Raw genomic sequence first — 20,096 nt, forward strand, 5'->3', positions numbered from 1 at the left:
AGTTGTGTGGAACTATGAAAAAATAAACAAAAATATACAAACTGAGTAGTCCGTGTGCATGATAGACAACATCTAGGATAGTGTGAGCTCAGGAGCGCCGTGGTCCCATGGTTAGCGTGAGCAGCTGCGGAACGAGCGGTCCTTGGTTCAAGTCTTCCCTCGGGTGAAAATTTTAATTTTTTATTTTCAGATAATTATTTTCGGTTCGTCTTTTGGGAGTGATTATCACATCCACAAGAAAACCTAAATCGGGCAAGGTAGAAGAATCTTTTTACCCATTCGCCAAGTGTACAAGTTCGGTCGGTCGACAACATATTCCTGTCATGTGACGCACATGCCGTCACCAGTGTCTTACAGAATACATCAGACGTGTTTTCCTGTGGAGGAATCGGTTGACCTATGACCTTGCGATCAAATGTTTTCGGTTCCCATTGGAGAGGCACGTCCTTTCGTCTAATAATCGCAAAGTTTTGCGGTGCGGTCGCAAAACACAGACACTAAACTTGTTAGAGTGAACAGAGACGTCAATGAACAAACGGACAGATCATAACTTTGCGAAAATAAAAAAAAAATAAACTTTTCACTCGAGGGAAGACTTGAACCAAGGATCTCTCGTTCCGCAGCTGCTCACGTTAACCACGGGACCACGGCGCTCCTGAGCTCACACTATCCTAGATGTTGCCTATCGTGCACATGGACTACTCAGTTTGTATATTTTGCCTATTTTTTCATAGTTCCATACAACTTCTTCCTGTTTTCTCGATTGATCTGTGTTCAGTTTTTCAAGGCCTATCCACTGTGCCAACTTATAACTAAATCTGAGGGGGGTGCGATGGGGAGGTTCCCTTGTAAGCAGTGTGGTTAGCTGCATTCAACCCCCGTGGCAATGTCTTGCAGTCCTCCAACTCTGTTGACCACAGGTATGTGCCTCGATAAGAGGTGGACAGATGTCGCATCGCTCTCGCCGTCACTTGTGACCGCGAATCGTACTAAACACGCAGTGGTTAGCACACTGGACTCGCATTCGGAAGGACGACGGTTCAATCCCGCGTCCGGCCATCCTGATTTAGGTTTTCCGTGATTTCCCTAAATCTCTCCAGGCAAATGCCGGGATGGTTCCTTTGAAAGGGCGCGGCCGACTTCCTTCCCCATCCTTCCCTAATCCGATGAGACCGATGACCTCGCTGTTTGGTCTCTTCCCCCGAACAACCAACCAACCGTACTTAACGTAATTTTCTGCAAGCGTCAGTCGAGCTAAGTCGGGACAAGTCGCATAAGAGGAGCAACAAAATGCGCACTTCTGGTACCGGGAATCGAACCCGGGCCTCCTGGGTGAGAGCCAGGTATCCTAGCCACTTTTATTTATTTTTTTGTTAAATCTCATTTTGTTCGTTGAATCTGATAGGGGCGGACGTCGTAAGACACCATTTTGAGTTCGTTGTTGATCGATTAACTCAGATTTTTTATTACCGAGGGCAGCTAACCCCGTGACCGAACACGCTGATCTACCGTGCCGGCCAACCACTAGCCCACACCGGGTAACGACGCAAGTGCTCCTCCAGCGAACGCAGCAAACTGTACACACGCTACTTGACGACAACGGCAATCTGAATGATTCCTTTATCGAAATTATGAGTAACGAGTCAGTTTATATGATATGTATAAATGATTAATGTGATCAGTATTACAGTAATGAACGTTTATTTTGTCTCCTCATGCAATTGTACTTTTAAAAAAAAAGAAGTTTTTTCCAACTTAACAGCTTTTAAACTGAAATTCATACGTGAAAGGAGGAGTTGTCCAGGAGGAATTACTTTAGGTTAGATTTAAAACCTGCTTTGCTACCTGTCAGATGTTTTATATTATTGGTGAAATGATCAAAAATTTTCGTTGCAGCATACTGGGCTCCTTTCTGAGCCACTGACAGCTTTAATAAAGCATAAGATATTTTGCAATTTCTGTAGTTCAATTTCTTTCGATCCATCTTTCATTTCTATACAATGACATACCATCAAAATACAATTTCCGAAATTCCTTTTTAGATTCAGCGTCAGTGTTAGATGCCCACAGTTAATTTTTATCAAAGATATCTGCATACTATCTGCCCCTGATATATCTCTTGCTTTGACTATACTGCGTAATCTCCCTTACTCTCTGTATTTTCTCTTCTTCGATTTTCACACTTATTAGGCCACTATTCTCCATTTTCTCTTCAGCACTTCCGCCTTCGCTTTCTGAAGATTTACCACATGCTCTGGACAGAGGTGTTGACCATTCCACTCAGACGTTTGATAAGGTCTCGTTACTTTCTGGTATGAGAGTTACGTGTTTTCTACATCTACAGCTACATGTACATGGATACTCCGCAAGCCACCGTACGGTGCGTGGCGGAGGGTGCGTTGCACCACTGCTAGTCATGCCCCTTCCTGTCCCACTCACTGATAGACCGATAGCAAAAACGACTGTCTGTATGCCTACGCACGAACCCCAATTTATCTCATGTTCGTGATACTCGCGCGAAATATGCTTTGGTGGTAGTAGGGTCGTTCTACAGTCAGCTTCAGACACCAATTCTCTAAATTTTCTCAATAACGACCCTGGAAAAGAATGTCGCCTTTCATGCAGAGATTCCACTCCATAATACCTGCTAGTTGATCGATACTACAGTCAACAAGTCTAGCAGCCCTCCACTGAACTGCTTCGATATCTTCCTTTAATCCGACCGCATTTCGGAAATCTAGAATATGGAATCTGCCCGCTGCCCTTCATCCATAGTTCGCAGGATATCATGTGAGAAAAGGGTACACACGAGCCATGCTTTCTAAAACCGTGCTCATTTGTGGTCAAGAGCTTTTCCGTCTCAAGGAACTTTATTGTGTTCGAAACGAGAACATATTTAAGAACTCTGCAGCAAAGTAATGTTAAGAATTTTTCGGTCAGTTCTTTTACCCTTCATGTGTACAGGAGTCACCTGCGGTTTTACCAGTCGCTTGGGCTGTGCACTGGGCGAGAGATTTGCGACAATCGCAAACCAAGGGGCCAATGCTGTAAAGTACTCTTTGCAAAACCGAACTGGGGTTCCATCTGGACCTGGCGACTTATTTGTTTTCCACACTTTCAGTTACTTCTCTACACCAGGGATTCCTATTACTACGTCTCTCATACGGAAGTATGTGCAGTGGTCGAACCGCGGTACGTTTGTGCGATCGTTCGGCGTGAATAACCGAGAAATTTAAAGCTTTAGCATTTCTTTTGCTCTCTTCTATTGCCACACCTGTTTGGACAAAGAGTGACTGGATAGAAGCCTTCGACCTGCTTAAGGACTTTACGAAAGACAAAAATTTTGTCGGGTTATTGGCTAAATACTTTATTATGGTATGACGGTGGTAGTTGTATGCTTTGCGCATCGATCTTTTTACACAGGCAGGAATTTCTATTAAATGTTACCTGTCGTCATCTGCCCGTTCTCTTTTGAATCGAGAGCGTTTTGTTTCCACAGCGTTTTCCGATTTTATTAAACCATGGTGGGTCTTTTCCGTGCTTAAGTCAGTTACTAGGAACATACTTCTCCAAATCACGATTTACAATCCGTTTAAACTTTGGCCACAGTTCCTCTACTTCCATCATACTGGGACTAAAGGATCTGAATTCGGTGTCTAACAAGGGGATATCCTCAGCGATGAGATTGACTTTTTTCAAATCATTTATATGGTGATGGAAGTTAGGGTCTCAGATTTCTTACCCCGCAGCCATTGACTCTGATGGGCCCTCGTTTACGAGTAATCGAGGGAAAAAAAAGTTTCGTAATTTTGCATGTTATTGTATATGTTTATAATTCATAGTTCTGCATACAGTGGCGTTGCAGCGCACTGGTTAACATATGTGCGTGATGGGCCGAAGCTTGTGGATTCGAATCTCGTCAGGTCCTTCAGAGTTTTTATTTTTAAATAGTTATCGAAATGACTTTGATCATTATCTTTATTCGATTAGTCTGTTTAAATGTATTCTTTTAATTTCTAATCCTTTGACAAGTCGTTTTAATCATCGAATTATCTTCTACTTTTACTCTTTCTTTTCTACCATTTTTTTTTTCATTTGGAGTCGTAGTTTTTTTTTCTTAATTTGGATTTAATTTTTTTCATTTTATGATCTTATGTTTTTGTCCATGTTATTGCATTAATTGTTTCTATTCCTCATTTGCGCATTTATTTATAATCCCTTCCTTCTTTTAAAACTGCATCTGCGTTAATTTGTCCATTGTGCAACAGGCATTTGTGTTTTACATGTTGGTATAATGATAACAATCCAAAAGATGTACACCTTGAACGTAACTGACACCACTGCAGAGCCTATTTAGCTATATTATTTCGTCTTTTGCCTTTTACCTATAGGTTAGCATTTTGAAACATCTAAATATTGTGATACAAATATAATCAAAATGAAACACACAAAGATTCTAAAAGAAAACAGAATGATGGTAAGAAGAAATAAGAGCACATGAAAAAGTTCATACGCTGATTAATATGGTGTGCAACGAATTAGGAATTTAAAATAATACATTTAAACCAATTAACTGAATAAAAATTACGAATGAAGTCACTTCGACAATTATTTAAAAATAAAATTTTAAACCTTTGGAAACGGTATACACTCATCACTACACTGCAGTCCCACTGTATGTAGAACTATCAACTTTAAAGCTCTAGAACATCACGCAGAATAACGAAAAAGACCATTTCACCCCTTGGGACCTCTCCTTTTCGCAAGATAAAACCTAGTATTCCACACACATACCTTCCTCTTTTAATTTCTGGAGGTATGGTAAATTACTCAACTGTCTCTCTCTACTTTTTCGCAGCTGTTCTCGGCATTTCAAGTTATTATATCACCCAGATTGTCGAATACCTACTGAAGACCACAGTATCGTGAAGGCGTCTTTCAGACAGAACTACATCTCGTTTGTTTCTGTAGCCGACCTGTTCTTAGCCGCCCGCGGTGGTCTAGCGGTTCTAGGCGCTCAGTCCGGAGTCGCGCGACTGCTACGGTCGCAGGTTCGAATCCTGCCTCGGGCATGGATGTGTGTCATGTCCTTAGGTTAGTTAGGTTTAAGTAGTTCTAAGTTCTAGGGGACTGATGACCATAGATGTTAAGTCCCATAGTGCTCAGAGCCATTTGAACAATTTTGTTCTTGGCCTACCGCCAGATTCATGAACGAAGATGGGGCTAGTATGTAGTTGCAGCTGTGGTTCCCTCGGATCCTGAGACATCTATAATCAGAAGAGTGTCCTTGACTATATTCTTTAAATGATTGCCCTAACTTATTTGTGTAATACTTATTGGTTAACAATTCACAACTTGTGCAATAATTTCATAGAGAGCAATTAACTACATTACTCGCTGTGTTGTTATTGTGGTCTTCAGTCTTAAGACAGGTCTGACGCAGGTCTCCACGCTAGTCTATGCTGTGCAAGTATCTTCAAATCTCAATAACTACTGCAGCTTACATACATTTGAAATTACGTATTGTCTTCATCCATTGGTCTCTACAATTTCTGCCTGTAATACCAAATTGATAGTTTCTTGATGCCTCACAATGTATTCTATCAACTGATTCATTCTTTATTCAAGTTGTGCAGGAAATTTCTTTTCTCCTCTGTTCGATTCAGTACCTACTCATTAGATGAGCGACCTATCCGTCCAGTCTTCAACATTATTCTGTAGCACCACATTCCAAATGCATCTATTCTTTTCGTGACTGAAATGCCTATCGTCCACATTCCACTTCCGTACAACACTACACTCCAGCCGGCCTGAGTGACCGAGCGGTTCTAGGCGCTACAGTTTGGAACCGCGCGACCGCTACGGTCGCAAGTTCGAATCCTACCGCGAGCATGGATGTGTGTGATATCCTTAGGTTACTTAGGTTTAATTAGTTCTAAGTTATAGGGGACTGATGACCTCAGAAGTTAAGTCCCATAGTGCTCAGAGCCACTTGAACCATTTGAACTACACTCCAGACAAATAAATTCAGAAAAAGAATTACTAACACTTAAATTTATATTCGATGTCAACAAATTCCTCTTTTTGAGAGATGCTTTCCTTGCTATAGTCAGTCTGTATTTTATATCCTCTCTACTTTGGCCGTCATTAGTTATTTTTCTGTCCTAATAGTGAAATACATCTACTACATTCAGTGTCTCATTTTCTAATCTAATCCCCTCAGCATTGCCTTATCTAACTCGACAACGTTCCATTATCCTTGTTTAGCTTTTGATGATGCTCAGCTAACAACCTCTTCCCAGCACACTATCCATTCCGTTCAGCTGCGCTTCCAAGCCCTCTACTGTTCCTGACAGAATTGCAATGTCATCAGCAAATCCCAAAGTATTTATTTCTTCTCCCTGTAGTTTAATTCCAGCATTTCCACATTTTTCTTTGTGTTTCTTTACTGATTGTTCTGTGTGGATTGAATAACATCGGGGATAGGCCACACCCCTGTCTCACTCCTTTCTCAACTAGTGCTGCCCTTTCATGTTAGTCGATTTTTGCAACTGCGGTCCGATTTCCGTACAAGCTGTATATAACCTTTCGCTCCCTGTATTTTATCCCTGCTACTTTTACAATTGCAAGAAGAGTATTCTAGTTAATATTCACAAAAGTTTTCCCTATGACTACCAATGCTACGACCGTACGTTCGCTTTTCTTTCACCTACCTCCCAAGGTACGTTGTAAGGCCAGTATTATCTCACGTGTTCCTAAGTTTCTGTCGAACCCAAACTGAACTTCCCCGAGATCGGCTTCTACCAGTTCTTCCAATCGTGTCAGTATTTTACAGCCATGACTTATAAAACTGATAGTTCGGTAATTTTCACACCTGCCAGTATGTGCCATCTTTGAAATTATTTCATTATTTCATTATGTCTGAAGTTTAAAGGTATTTCGTCTGCTTCATGCATCTTGTACAACACGTGGATTAGTTTAGTCATGGCTGTGTCTTTCAAGGATCTCAATAATTCTGAGGGAAGGTTGTCGAACCCAAGGGTCTTGTTTCGACTTAGAGTTTCGAGTGCTCTGTCAAATTCTTCTCGAGTATCGTATCTCGCATCTAACCTTCGTCTACTTGCTCTCCCCTTTCTAGAATATTCTCTTGAAATTCATTTCCACTGTAGAGCTCTTCTGTATGTCCCCTCCACCATTCATTCACCTTTGTCTTCACGCTTAGTACTCGTTTATGCATATGAACTGTTGATATTGATGCGGTTGTTTCTCATTTCTCCAGAGGTCTCTACAATCTTCCTATAGGCGGTATCTATCTTTCCCCTAGTTACACTCGCTTCTACAGTCTTGTGTTTGTCCTCTAGCCATTACTGCTTAGGCATTTTTCCGCTTCCTGCCAATCTAATTTTTTAGACGTCTGTATTCCCTTTCGACTACTTCATTCGCTGTAAGTTTATATTTTTTTCCCTTTCGTCAGTTAAATTATTTCCTCTGTTGTCCAAGGACTTCCATTGCGCCTTGCCTTTTACTTACTTGCTGGTCTGCCGCCTTCAGTATTTCATCCCTCAAGTCCATCCATTAATCTTCTACTGTATTATCTTCCCATATGTCAATGAAATGTTGCCCAATCGTATTGCTGAAACTCCCAATAGTCTCTGGTTCTTTCATCTTATCCACGTCTCATCTCTGTAATTTCTACCTTTTTGCGATTTGCACTACCTGTCACTTAGGCGAATTGAGAAGTCTCATCCCTCTCTTTTGTCATTCCCACTCATTTTGAAGGATTCCGACGACAGATCGCTAGATTGCCCCCTTTGTGCAAACAGCCACCGGACAGCAAATTGCAGTTCATGACCAGTACTTTATGGTCAGAGTAAGCATCTGCCCCTTGAACTGTTTCCCAGTTTAAAATATGGGCAAGGAAGCAATCTAGCGATCTATCGTCGGAATCCTTTAAAATGAATGGGAATGACAAAAGAGAGGGATGAGAATAAGTGACAGGTAGTGCATACTTGCTAAGAAGCGACGTTACAATACCATGCAGAAAGTATTTACAGATTTAATTGACAATGAACAAAAAATTATGAAGACCGACGGACGGGATTCATTGTTTTCTACATCAAAAAGAACTTTGGGCTAAAATTGGAGGCCTGGAGCACGTGAAGAAATTGGTGGTACGAATAGTAAAATTTCTGAAGTCGCATGCATTATTCCATTGTTAGTTGCAACAGTTTTCAGTGGAACCGAACGAAGAGAATGGAGACTTCATATGTTAATGCAAAGTACGTAGATTAAGTCAAAGGGGATGTCTGGAACGACTTTTCGAATTAGAAATCGCTTCTGTTGAATTTATGAAGCAAAAAGGAGTAGAGGAACAAAATTTAGAACATCCGGAATAAAGTGCAGACTTCGCATTTTAAGTGGATTTGACTGCACACTGCCGGCAGTAAGACATTGCAAGGTAACTTCCTTCTGATTTGGTGGGATGCACTTAGAAAGAAAATCGGGTTGTAGAAGGGACACATTCTGACAAAGACAGTCCAGTTCCCGAAGCTCACTGGCGCTAAAGGAAATGCAAAGTTTGAAGAATTCATTGTGGCCCAGACAGAATTACAAGGGTACCGGTAGTTATAAAGATTTTGAGGACATTATCAACCTGTTTACCGTCTCAGTTGAAAGAGCCCCTTTCCATATGTAAATGTAACTGACTGCCCTGCAAGGTAATTCCAATTATGACAAATCTTTTTGCGTTAAAACTGCCCAGGACGTCTATATCGCTTTCCTCAGGTAGAGGTTCATGTCTCCATAATGAGGTTTCAAAAGTGCTATAATACTGCGATGGACATATTTGTGTGAAAGACCTTTTTTGGATTAGGCGTATGCCTGTATCCGACTGTTTGTCCCGGAAAAAAAATATATTTCGTCTTCAGCTCACCAAAACTAATTAGATAATACTGAAAATTTGTTTTGTTTGTGACCAATGTTTATGAGAAATGTTAAATATAAAACAAAGATGTATGCAGGGCGACAGCACTTCCATTTAAACACGGCGCGTTCGCGGCTTTCAGTTCTTCGCACTCCTCGCCGTCAGAGTGGCGTGGCGATGGGGTAAATGTGAAACGAGGCTTAGTACGTTGGCAACCGGACCTGGGCACGGCCCATGAGCCGAAATATTGGCCGCCCCTGCTCTAAATGGTGGTGGTACGTTTCTACGGGGCCAAACTGCCGGGGTCATCGGTCCCTAGGCTTACACACTACTTAAACTAACTTCCGCTAAGGACAACACACACATCCATGCCCGAGGGAGGACTCGGACGGGAGGAGTCGTGCGAACAATGGCTAGGCGCCAAAGACCGAGCGGCTTTCCCGCGCGGCCTTCTAAACGGTCCAAGGCTGTAAACATCTCCTGACTGGTAGGTGCAATAATATCTGTATTCTCCTCCTCCTCACTTTCTTCTGATGACCCTTCTTGCACCTTGGTCACAGCTTTCAGCACATCAGATTCCACAGAAGCACATACGGCAACACCATCGTCTGCAGTAATGAATTCCTCAAAATTAATCCCAGGGTTTGCAACATCTTGCAAAATTGTCCATTCATCTGGTGAAATGGCAGTGTCCAACTAGCAGACATCTTCAGTGTTGCTATATCTCCAGGCTCTGTTAAAGCACTTCTGTAAATGATGTGGTTACACGGAGTTCCAGGCTGCTTCAATGGCTTTTATTGCATCGAGCAGATTCCAATTTGGGGTTGGCAATATTGTTTTCAGCAGCACGAATTGCAGCTCTCGCAAGTCGCTTGTAATAAGCTCTTTTCATGAGAGAAGTGATGCCTTGATTCAAGAGCTGAAAGTGGCTTTTTGAGTTCGGTGGAAAAAACTGAATCTTTACGTTGGTTAGTTTCAGATCTTGTACGTTATGGGCAGGGCATATGCCCTACATAAGAAGATTACGTCTGTTCCGAGCAACCATTCGACTATTGAAACGGAGGAACCGCTTGTGAAACGATGGGCCGTCCAATCAAGCTTTCTTGTGGTGAGAATAGATGCAATATTTCGGCTCATGGGCCGTGCCCAGGTCCGGTTGCCAACGTACTAAGCCTCGTTTCACATTTACCCCATCGCCACGCCACTCTGACGGCGAGGAGTGGGAAGAACTGAAAGCCGCGAGCGCGCCGTGTTTAAATGGAAGTGCTGTCGCACTGCATACATCTTTGTTTTATATTTAACATTTCTCAAAAACATTGGTCACAAACAAAACAAATTTTCAGAATAGATGCTTCTAAAATAAAGCGGTTTCTCATACCTACCGATAACCCAGGGACGAAACTTCTCACTGTCGTCAGCATTACATACAAGTGGAACAGTTACACGATGTTTCCTGCGTGCTCCAGCATGGCACTTATCATTGTCTATATCCAAAGAGTGATTTGAAAAAAAATTGTAGAAAAATACAGTTTCATTCATACTGAACACATCACATGAGGCTTATTTTTCCCTCTCTCGGCTGAATTCATGCAACCAGCTGTTCGTACCTCCTCAATCAACTTTATTTGCTTCAGCACAAATTTGTATAGATGAAACTGAATATCACTGTTGGAATCGATGCAGCCAACCAGCAGAAATACTAAGATCTTCGATGACGGTATTTTTTGCAATCTCATTTTCTTTTAACTGAATCATAGGGCCACTTAAAGGTATATTAGATGTACACACATGATTGAACCGTTCTAGCAGTAACGTCACGATGTCATACTTGGCGTTAAGAAGTCGTTTGGATTTGTTTTCGGAACCAGATGCAGCAGCTTTAATAATTTTTTTCTCGATTGTTTATTATTGTAGATAAGGCAGGCTTGGGAATTCTAACTGCTCCGGAATTGTTTTCTTTTTAAAGCAGTCCACTTCATCCAGAATCTTAAGCTCTACTTACACATTTACAGCTGTCTCTTCTTTACCATGTTTCGTATTCTATCGTTTGTAGGTTCTTAATCAGTATTCCAACTCGATTTGGCTGTGACTAAAAGAACACTGCACATCGAATATGTTTCCAAATGTTAATGCATACATTATTGGATATATTCGAATGTACCGTACGCCCTGATTGTTGAACTGATAGTCGCGGCTGCCGGCCCACAGTACGTTAGAAACGAGTCAACACTGGGTAGTTAGCTTTGTAGTTGCATTTCTAGCATTCATTTCGGAAAAAAATTAATACTTAAAAATACTGTAACGTCGGAAGTTTGTATTACTATGAAATTTATTTACGCTGAAGACTGAAAAAGCGTTCGTGATACTGCTTAACTAACATTCGTGTTAACCGATAAAACTCCCACAAGAACTAATGTATTCCTGCAGGGTCCAATATGTTTTTGCGTTAACTGCGAGTTCACCTTTGCTAGGCGCTTCAGTCCGGAACCGCGCGACTGCCACGGTCGCAGGTTCGAATCCTGCCTCGGGCATGGATGTGTGTGATGTCCGTAGGTTAGTTAGGTTTAAGTACTTCTAAGTTCTAGGGGACTGATGACCTCAGCTGTTAAGTCCCACAGTGCTCAGAGCCATTTCCAGTGTCTCCAGGGCTCTACAACTAGCTACAGTTACTGCAAGGTTCGCATTAACAACGATCTTCAAAGCAGACCGCTCGGCCTCCAATAGAACACTTACTGGTTGCAGCATGTGTTACATCACATGCGCAAAAGAGTATAAATTCATTCATCATCGTGTGTGAATCTGATTGAGTTGCTCTTGAGTTTCTCCTTCTGTGTTTGTCTCTCAGATACCACGACGTTCAAAAACACGGATTAAGGTAGTGCAATGGTGAGATCTTTCATACTTAGACTGGAGAAATCGTGATATATTCGTCTTGTTCTACCTATTTGATAGCTTTTCTGTGGATGTCCTAAACCGCTTGAGGCGAATGCTTGATCTTTCCCCTAAACAAAGCCACAGTTGATTTCTTCTCCAGAATTTATCCATCTTTGGAAGGTGAGAGGGGGGGGGGGTGTGTTAAACGATATGATATTTGATTTTCGCCGTCATCTGGAGCCTTTACAGTAGTGAAGTCTTCCAGATGCTGACCAAAGTTGGAAATGCGTAGTTACAGTAAAACAAAATTTTATTTAATAGCACCTTTTAATGGTATGTGTAATAAATGTCTTTTATGGAAGCTGTGGAGTGCAACTTACAAAAGAAAAGATATTTATCTAGCTATCAACGCGCTTCATGGCAGATATTTATTACCTGCTATGTAGTAGCTTCTAGTGTCGCTGGAAAATTTATCTCTTCATAGGTCCTGACTCAGGGTAAAGTGAAGTGTTAGAGACTGTATTATTAGAGCTATGGTTCATATTCGTGAAGACATGGAACTCAGACTTCAGCATAGCGCGAGGACCGGTCGAAATTATTGGTACCTACGACACGAACCCTCTGCAGTGCCGAAGAGGAGCTAACACGTCCCGCTAAAGGGGAACTGCTCACAGAGGCATATGCCACAAGAGAAGTACTTGAGTAGTGCTTACGGTGCAGGCGGAAATTCCCCCGGTGACCGGCCCGGTGCACACGTTATTGTCGTTGAGGGCGCTGTAATTTTCCAGCAGCTCGTAGCACTCGGTCATCCCGATGACGGTGACGTCGACGTACTGCAGGATGTCCGGGTTGTGCGGCAGAATACCGCTCTTGGTCCTGCCCCAGCCGGAGAGTGCAGCAATGGATCCAGCTGAGAAAAGCATTGAACCTTGCATGCAGAACATGTATTTCATATAGTTATCAAATTTTATCGTATGGTTCATAAAATTCGTGAATAATTAGCGAGAGCGATCATTATTTAATATCAGTTTAACTCAATCATTATTTGATCACCACAAAGAAGAAGCCAATCGCTAAAACTTGGCAAACGACATCAGCCAAACAGTCGACGGCTTTATTCCAACATGCATCATGCTTATCACTTAACAAAGACATGCACTGCTGAGATATTGTACTCGCATTCGGGAGGACGGCAGCTGTAATTCCCTCCTGGAATCCAGATTTAGGTTTTCCATAATATCACTAAATGTCTTAAGGGGAATGCCAAGATGGTTTCCTTTGAAAGGATACTACCAAAATTTGCCTCGTTATTCCCCGATCCAAGTACATCCTCCGTCCCTAATGACCCTGTCATCGACGGGAGGTTAAACTCTAATCTTCCTTCTGATCGTGAAAATACGTGCATCCATCTTATGCAAGAGGTCATGAGCATGTGTCCTGGCTCAGAGTTTCTTACATATCGCAGTACCAAAATGAACCATAAGGTTTAACGTTCCTTAGTTGACGAAGTCATTAGAGGCGGAGCTCGGATTGGGGGAAGAACGGAGGAACAAATCGGCCATGTCATTACCGAAGCGCCGCGTGAAGTGGGCTCGTGGTTAGAGGCGCCATCTCACGAATCGGGCGGCCACTCGCGCTGGAGGTTCGAGTCCTCCTTCGGGCGTGTGTGTGTGTGTGTGTGTGTGTGTGTGTGTGTGTGTGTGTTGTCTTTAGCGTAAGTTAGTTTAAGTAGTGTGTAAGCCTAGGGACCGATGACCTTAGCAGTTTGGTCCCACAGGAATTCACACACATTTGAACATCTGAACTTTACCAAAGGAACCGCACCGGTACTTGCCTTGAGGGAAACTACGGAAAATCTAAACCTAATGGGCGAACGGGAATTAGTTTCGCCCTCCTCCCTGAAAGAATGCAGTGTTTTTCCGCTGCTATAACTCACTCAGTTGTGCCTCTGTTCGAGAATCCTAGTGTCTTCGACTTTACTCTTTGTACTGCAGACCGTCTCCGTGGTATTACAATAAATTCATGATGGGCGCGCCGGTACGCCTTCAGGGCGCCAAACATCAGAATGAAAATTAGCAGCAAATATGGCAGAAAATTCTAAATCCATCCCTCCCCACGAACGCACGAAGAAGATTGTATGAGTTAATGACAGAAACGATAAACACAAAGGAAAATTATTTTAAGATAATAATGACTGATTCTTCGATATATTTTGAACGTAGAATTGAGGGACCCTTTATTAATTTGTGTGCAAGCTGTACGAAATTTGTAATTGTACGAAGAAGAAACTGACCCTTACTCGTAGGTCTACAAGGGGGCATAAACACTCAAAATAGTTCTGATCCCGGACTGGAAATTCTTCCCTGTGACGAAAAATAATGCATATTCTTGAGCATGCATCCTTAGTTAAAAGAAAGAATACCTCGCGTATCACCAATGGAAGGTGTAGGGCCTACAATAGGACACGTGCCAATTACAGAGAACAATTCAAGAATTTCTTCACGCGTCGCTATAGTTCATCTAAAGAAGAGTTATTGCTTCTGTCTTCCTTCAAGGAAACATTCTTGTTTTTTCAGCAATCACGTAGATCGCAAGTTCGGTTCCCCTAAACCACTTGAAACTTTTTTTGTTATTGAAATGTCTGGAATGTTATACATCCAGTCTCGTGAGGCCATATGCGGAGCCGCTTGGATAAAAGAAGAAGTTCAAATGGTTCAAATGGTTCTGAGCACTATGGGACTCAACTGCTGAGGTCATTAGTCCCCTAGAACTTAGAACTAGTTAAACCTAACTAACCTAATGACATCACAAACATCCATGCCCGAGGCAGGATTCGAACCTGCGACCGTAGCGGTCTCGCGGTTCCAGGCTGCAGCGCCTTTAAACGCACGGCCACTTCGGCCGGCAAAAGAAGAAGTGAAGCTGACACACTAGCCACCAATGTGGCATGCAATATGTATTTATTTTATTGCTACCAATGTACTGTGTCGGGGCAATTAGACGTGTCTAAGGCTGTATGTGATATATTTTATTGCGATCAAGACTCAGCCTTTTAGTTGTTTTTCCCCACAGAGTGACATGCTATGTTATTCAGTTTCCGACTTAACTGTAACAGCTATTCTCATCCGCAACCGAAAACAGCTTTGGGGTTAACCGCTACAGTTAAAGACAAGGAAAAAATGCTACCCTGCCATGGAATATGATGGAACACACAATGGATACATACTCTTTTACTGTTATTTGATAATTCAAAGAAAATTTCTGCTTCCTACTGCTTAGGTAATACAGGTGCGGAGACGACTTCCTGTTACATGGCTATTCGTCAGACTTCAGTACAGGATTTCGAGTACGCCAATCTGAAATTGACAATTTTTTTTAATGTCGCTGCATAACAACTATAGACCTACACGATGCTCTGTTGTTACGTACCTACTGAAAATAATCCTCTAGCCTACAAGAAACATATCTAAAGGGACGTTTACTATATTTTGGTTCAAAAAATCGATATTTTTAAAATTGCATTTTGGGATCTATAAAAGTGTTTAGAATCCATCCCTGAAATGGTTTTTCCGAATATGGAATGGAAATGTTTTGTTATTCGCGGTTGAAAGAAAAATGCACCTGTCTGAAATTGGCCTTTTTTACGCACCAGTTTTTTTTTCTTTCGGAGGACGCGTTATTGTGCCGGTGCTTGGGAGGAAACACAAAATTCAAATGAAAGTTTAAACGCGTGTGTTTGGAAATCAGCCCCCTGGTGCGAAGACTGTGGAGATTGCGACTTTCCTGGCAGTGAGAGCTTCAACGAAGGGTATTCAGCAATTCTGAAGACAATGACAACGATGGACATCACCCTGGGACTCTAATAGACTCAGTTCGCCAAGCATTCGGACGACCACCGGATTCAAGTGGCCGAAAATCGCTTGTCACCGGCCGTACGAGCGGCTATGTAGCAGCTCAGGATGGCCCAGATCGAGCAGAACGCCCTCTATGAGGAAGAGCAAGGACTAGTTTATGGACCCGCTACAGCAGATTCAACGTAAGTTGCATAATATTGCATTTTATATGTAGTCAAAACTTCAAACGCGTTTTTCTCGAAATGTTTTTTCGCGCAGTATGGCAACTTGAAATTTACTGAACCGACTGGCATGATTCTTTGTTTCCGACGAAGCTAAGTAAATTGTCTAGGAGTTGTACCACTTTTATTCCGATCCATCAATTATAAATAGTTTTTCTTGGCCGACGAAGTCGAAAAATCGATGAAAAAACCCTATTTTTTTCCAATGGCCGCCATTTTCTTTCCTATGGTCCAAATAACTTAAGCCAGGTACAACTCCTAAAGAATCTTATACACTTCGCTAACGTCAACCCAATCTTGATTTCGGACGAGCCGGCTGACCTGTGACAGACCGCGCGTGGAGGTTTACATCGAAATTTTGTTTCGTTCCGACGGCACTTCCCCCTTCTCTCTTCGACATTTCCGGTCAAAAAAATTTCAGTTTGTAGAGGAAATATCAATAAATATTTTGACCAAATTTGACATTGATATCTACAACACATCCCGAGAAAAAAATTATCAAAGAACATGCTTTTTTCGCGCTAAAGATAGTAAACCTCCTCTTAAGTCGATTCTCTCCACACTTTTTCAACTTTTGTAGTCCTCTCTTCCTCAGTTGCGTGTAATATTACGGTATATTGATAATTTTTACTTATGGACTGTCACATAGTTGCTGCTAATACTTTACACACAGAAAATAATTATAGAGAATAGTTCCATTCTTCCTTTATGAAGCAGTCCGTAGCACAGAAGGCGTCATCACTGTTTTCCCCTACCTGCACCCCCTGCCTTCCTATCTGATATTTCTGCTCTTCGACGACAGATTTTGCTTTCTTCTCCAGTGTTAGTAGAGGAAGTCACGGCGAACAGACACGCGCATGCGTTAGTGATGACTGTCAGCTGAAGACAGAGAACAGGTCAGATCTGATGCACTTTTCCTACAGGTATTAATCACTCAGAATATTTAAGTATTTGGACCAGGATGTCAGTTAAATGATATACTTTCTACGAGATAAAATTACAGAAAGGCATAACTATGTTTATAGCATTTGTAGGTGTAGGTGTAGGTGTAGAAATTCTGAAAGTATCAGGGATAAAATACAAAGAGAAAAAGGTTATCTACAATTTATACAGAAACCATAATCGATGGATATGAAAGACACGCAGTAATTGAAAAGAGAATGAGATAAGGCTGTAGCCTTTCCCCAGTGAAACCGAAGAGAAATTTTGAAAAGGAATTAACGTTCAATGACAAGAAATAAAAACGTTAAGGTGAGAAAACTGGTTCAAATGGCTCTGAGCACTATGGGACTTAACTTCTGAGGTCATCAGTCCCCTAGAACTTAGAACTACTTAAACCTAACTAACCTAAGGACATCACACACATCCATGCCCGAGGCAGGATTCGAACCTGCGACCGCAGCAGTCGCGCGAGAAAACTGGAAAAGGAAAGAATCGTAGCACTTGAGATGTGGCGCTATAGAAAGACGCTAAAAATTTGGTGGACTAAAATTTAAGAAATGAGTTCTTCGCAGATTCGGCAAGGAGAGGAACTGTCTTTAAACACTAAGAAGAAGAAAGGACAATATGATATCCCACGTGTTAAGAGTTGGCACGTAAGGGATCTTAGAGGGTAAAAACTGTAGAGGAAGACAGAGATTGGAATGTGCCCAACAAATAACTTAGGGTACAAGATGCAAGTGCTACTGTCATACGTAGAGATAAGGTGGCACAGGAGAGGAGTGTGTGGCGAGCGGCATTAAGCCAGTCAGAAGACTGGTGAAACAACCAAGTTTGCCGATCACCACCTAATTCCGTCAGAGACAGCACAGGACTTGGAAAATCCACTGAACGGAATGGATAGGTCTTGAAAAAGGATTATAAGATGAACATCAACAAAACTAAGTCAAGATTAATGCAGTGTAGTCGAATTACATCAGGCTGCTCTGAGGAAATTAGATTAGGAAATGAGACACTGAAACAAAAGATGTATTTTGATATTTGAGCAGAAAAAAAATTGACGGTGAAGAGATAAAAACGCAGATTTGCAACGACGCAACACAATAAATAAGTCACTTTTTTGAAACTGTGTTAATCAGCACCCATTGCGACGCAAAAATTTGACATTTAGTTCAAAGGTGCCTACCACCTACGCCGCGCGGGTTTAGCCGAGCGGTCTGGGGCGCTTGTAACGCCGGAAATGCATATCCTCGTATTTCCATCTATTGTACTATAATTTTTTTTCCTTGTTTTGTTACCTCAAGATATGACATTTCTGTGTCTTTATATATTGTAATTGTTTTACTATTTGTATATATATATTTATGCATTTATGTCGATGTATAATTGGTTTGTTATGTGAATATTATTTGTATTTTTACGCTGGGTCTTGCTTAGGGAAAACTGCTATCGAACGATTACATCGATAGGTCGTGTGAAGAATCAAAGTGTGTAGGATCTTTGGTAGTGTTAACTCTGCCGCGTGGAGCGCGGGCAGAGCAAGAGGGAGTCTGGCTGGGGTAACGAGTGGAGCAGGTGTGTTGTGAGAAGCTCCCGCGAGTTGCCACGCTTTCGGGGTTTGGCAGCATGTAATTGCGCTCGACTTGCGATGATAGTTTCTGACATGGTGTCGCGGACGGGAAGCATTAGCTGGCGCACATCAAGAGCCCGTTTCGTCTGGTGACCGTGTCGAGAAGAACGCGCGCCAACATCCAGCTTCTGCAACAGCGACGGCCGACAGTGAATGACTGTCGCCACATCCTCGATCGACGGCATCAAACCTTCAATCAACCAACAAGGAAGACTGGAAGCACGTAAAGTTTTAGAACTGTATGGCAGACCTCAGCTTTTCAAACTTTTAAAATTGTTGCATCACAAAATTACAGCTACTTAGCATGAACCTTTGTTGCTCATTGTCCCAAGTGCATTACCAAGCAGGGTCCCTTCCTTTTCCGAAATGAACCCGAGTGTCGTTGAAATTCAAACGCCAGCATTAAAATAATATAATTCAATTTCACTGCTTTAATTTCAAAGTTCAGTTTAAGTATTCATAGCTGGCTACAATATTTAGATTACGCAAGCACAAATTAAGAGTGCGAGTTTAGTTACCGTATTTTAGCTTACCTGTGACTGCAGCTCAGCTTGGTACGTACTAAATCTTACTATTGTTAATTGTTCAGAATCATTTAATTCAAGTTCAAAGCTAAATCTCTTATTTCTAAATTGCGTAGATTCAAGTAGCTTTTGAAATGATTGTTGAGGTAGTCCAAGACTAACCGTATTTTACTGAATTTCGATGTGCTTAAGAAAGAAAGCTTCTTATTAATTTCAGTCACTAAATTAACTTTCAGTTTTCCGGTTTTATTAATTCTTTTGCTAAATTAAGTCAGAGTGCAGCGAAAGTTATTACTTCTGACAAACTTTCAGTTTTCACACTACGCGTGTCAATCTTCAGTTGCCACGCTTCTAGTGCTAATTATATGTGTAATTACCTTTCTTTTTCAGTTACTATAGTAATTGTCCTTAGGACTGGCGACCGTAATTTCCCCCAAATCTCAAATATCTAATTACCGCTAGTTAATTGTTAACGTAACGGCCGCACATTTACTTTCTTCATTAACTTTACCCCTTTTCAAAATTAATTTCCACCAGTTTCATTTGCATTTTTCCTTTCATTTAGATGTAACCCTTTCCTCCCTCTTTACCGACAGATTAACTTCGGTGACGATTGCTTTTTCCCAAATTTCCATTAGGTACACGCGGTTTAATTTTTCACTGTCATTAAGGTCGATAAGTGAGGGGGAGGTTACACGCTGCAGTCATGGACTGTGCGGCTGGTCCCGGCGGAGGTTCGAGTCCTCCCTCGGGCATGGGTGTGTGTGTTTGTCGTTAGGATAATTTAGGTTAAGTAGTGTGTAAGCTTAGGGACTGATGACCTTAGCAGTTAAGTCCCATAAGATTTCACACATTTGAACATTTGAACCTACCACCTACGTCTGTAATGGGCAAAAGTGGGGCCTTCTCCGACGCCACTTCGCGCTCGATGACGCTTCAAACAGCAAAGTGTCGATACATATCAAAGAAAGGATTGATTTGAGAAGTTCACGTGACGTCTAAGATGAGTTAATGAGGTCATATTATCAAACTTCACTATAATGCCGCCCAACGCCACCGTTGATGTGTTAGACGATGGGAAGGTCGTCAGCCTGCCTTTTCCCACATATCACCCCTTTTCTTGACGCCTCT

General features: G+C 41.8%; 1 protein-coding gene across 1 annotated transcript in view; it reads right to left on the minus strand.

Moving 5' to 3' along the window:
* The window catches only part of LOC124613909 (trypsin-1-like), a 90,400-nt gene that overhangs the window by 7,459 nt on the left and 62,845 nt on the right, over positions 1-20,096 (minus strand). Inside the window, exon 7 of the mRNA XM_047142693.1 lies at positions 12,511-12,707. Coding sequence (XP_046998649.1) covers positions 12,511-12,707 — 197 coding nt within the window. The remainder of the gene's footprint in view (positions 1-12,510; positions 12,708-20,096) is intronic.

Source organism: Schistocerca americana, chromosome 1, assembly GCF_021461395.2.
Source record: "Schistocerca americana isolate TAMUIC-IGC-003095 chromosome 1, iqSchAmer2.1, whole genome shotgun sequence".
NCBI classification, from domain to species: Eukaryota; Metazoa; Arthropoda; class Insecta; order Orthoptera; family Acrididae; genus Schistocerca; species Schistocerca americana.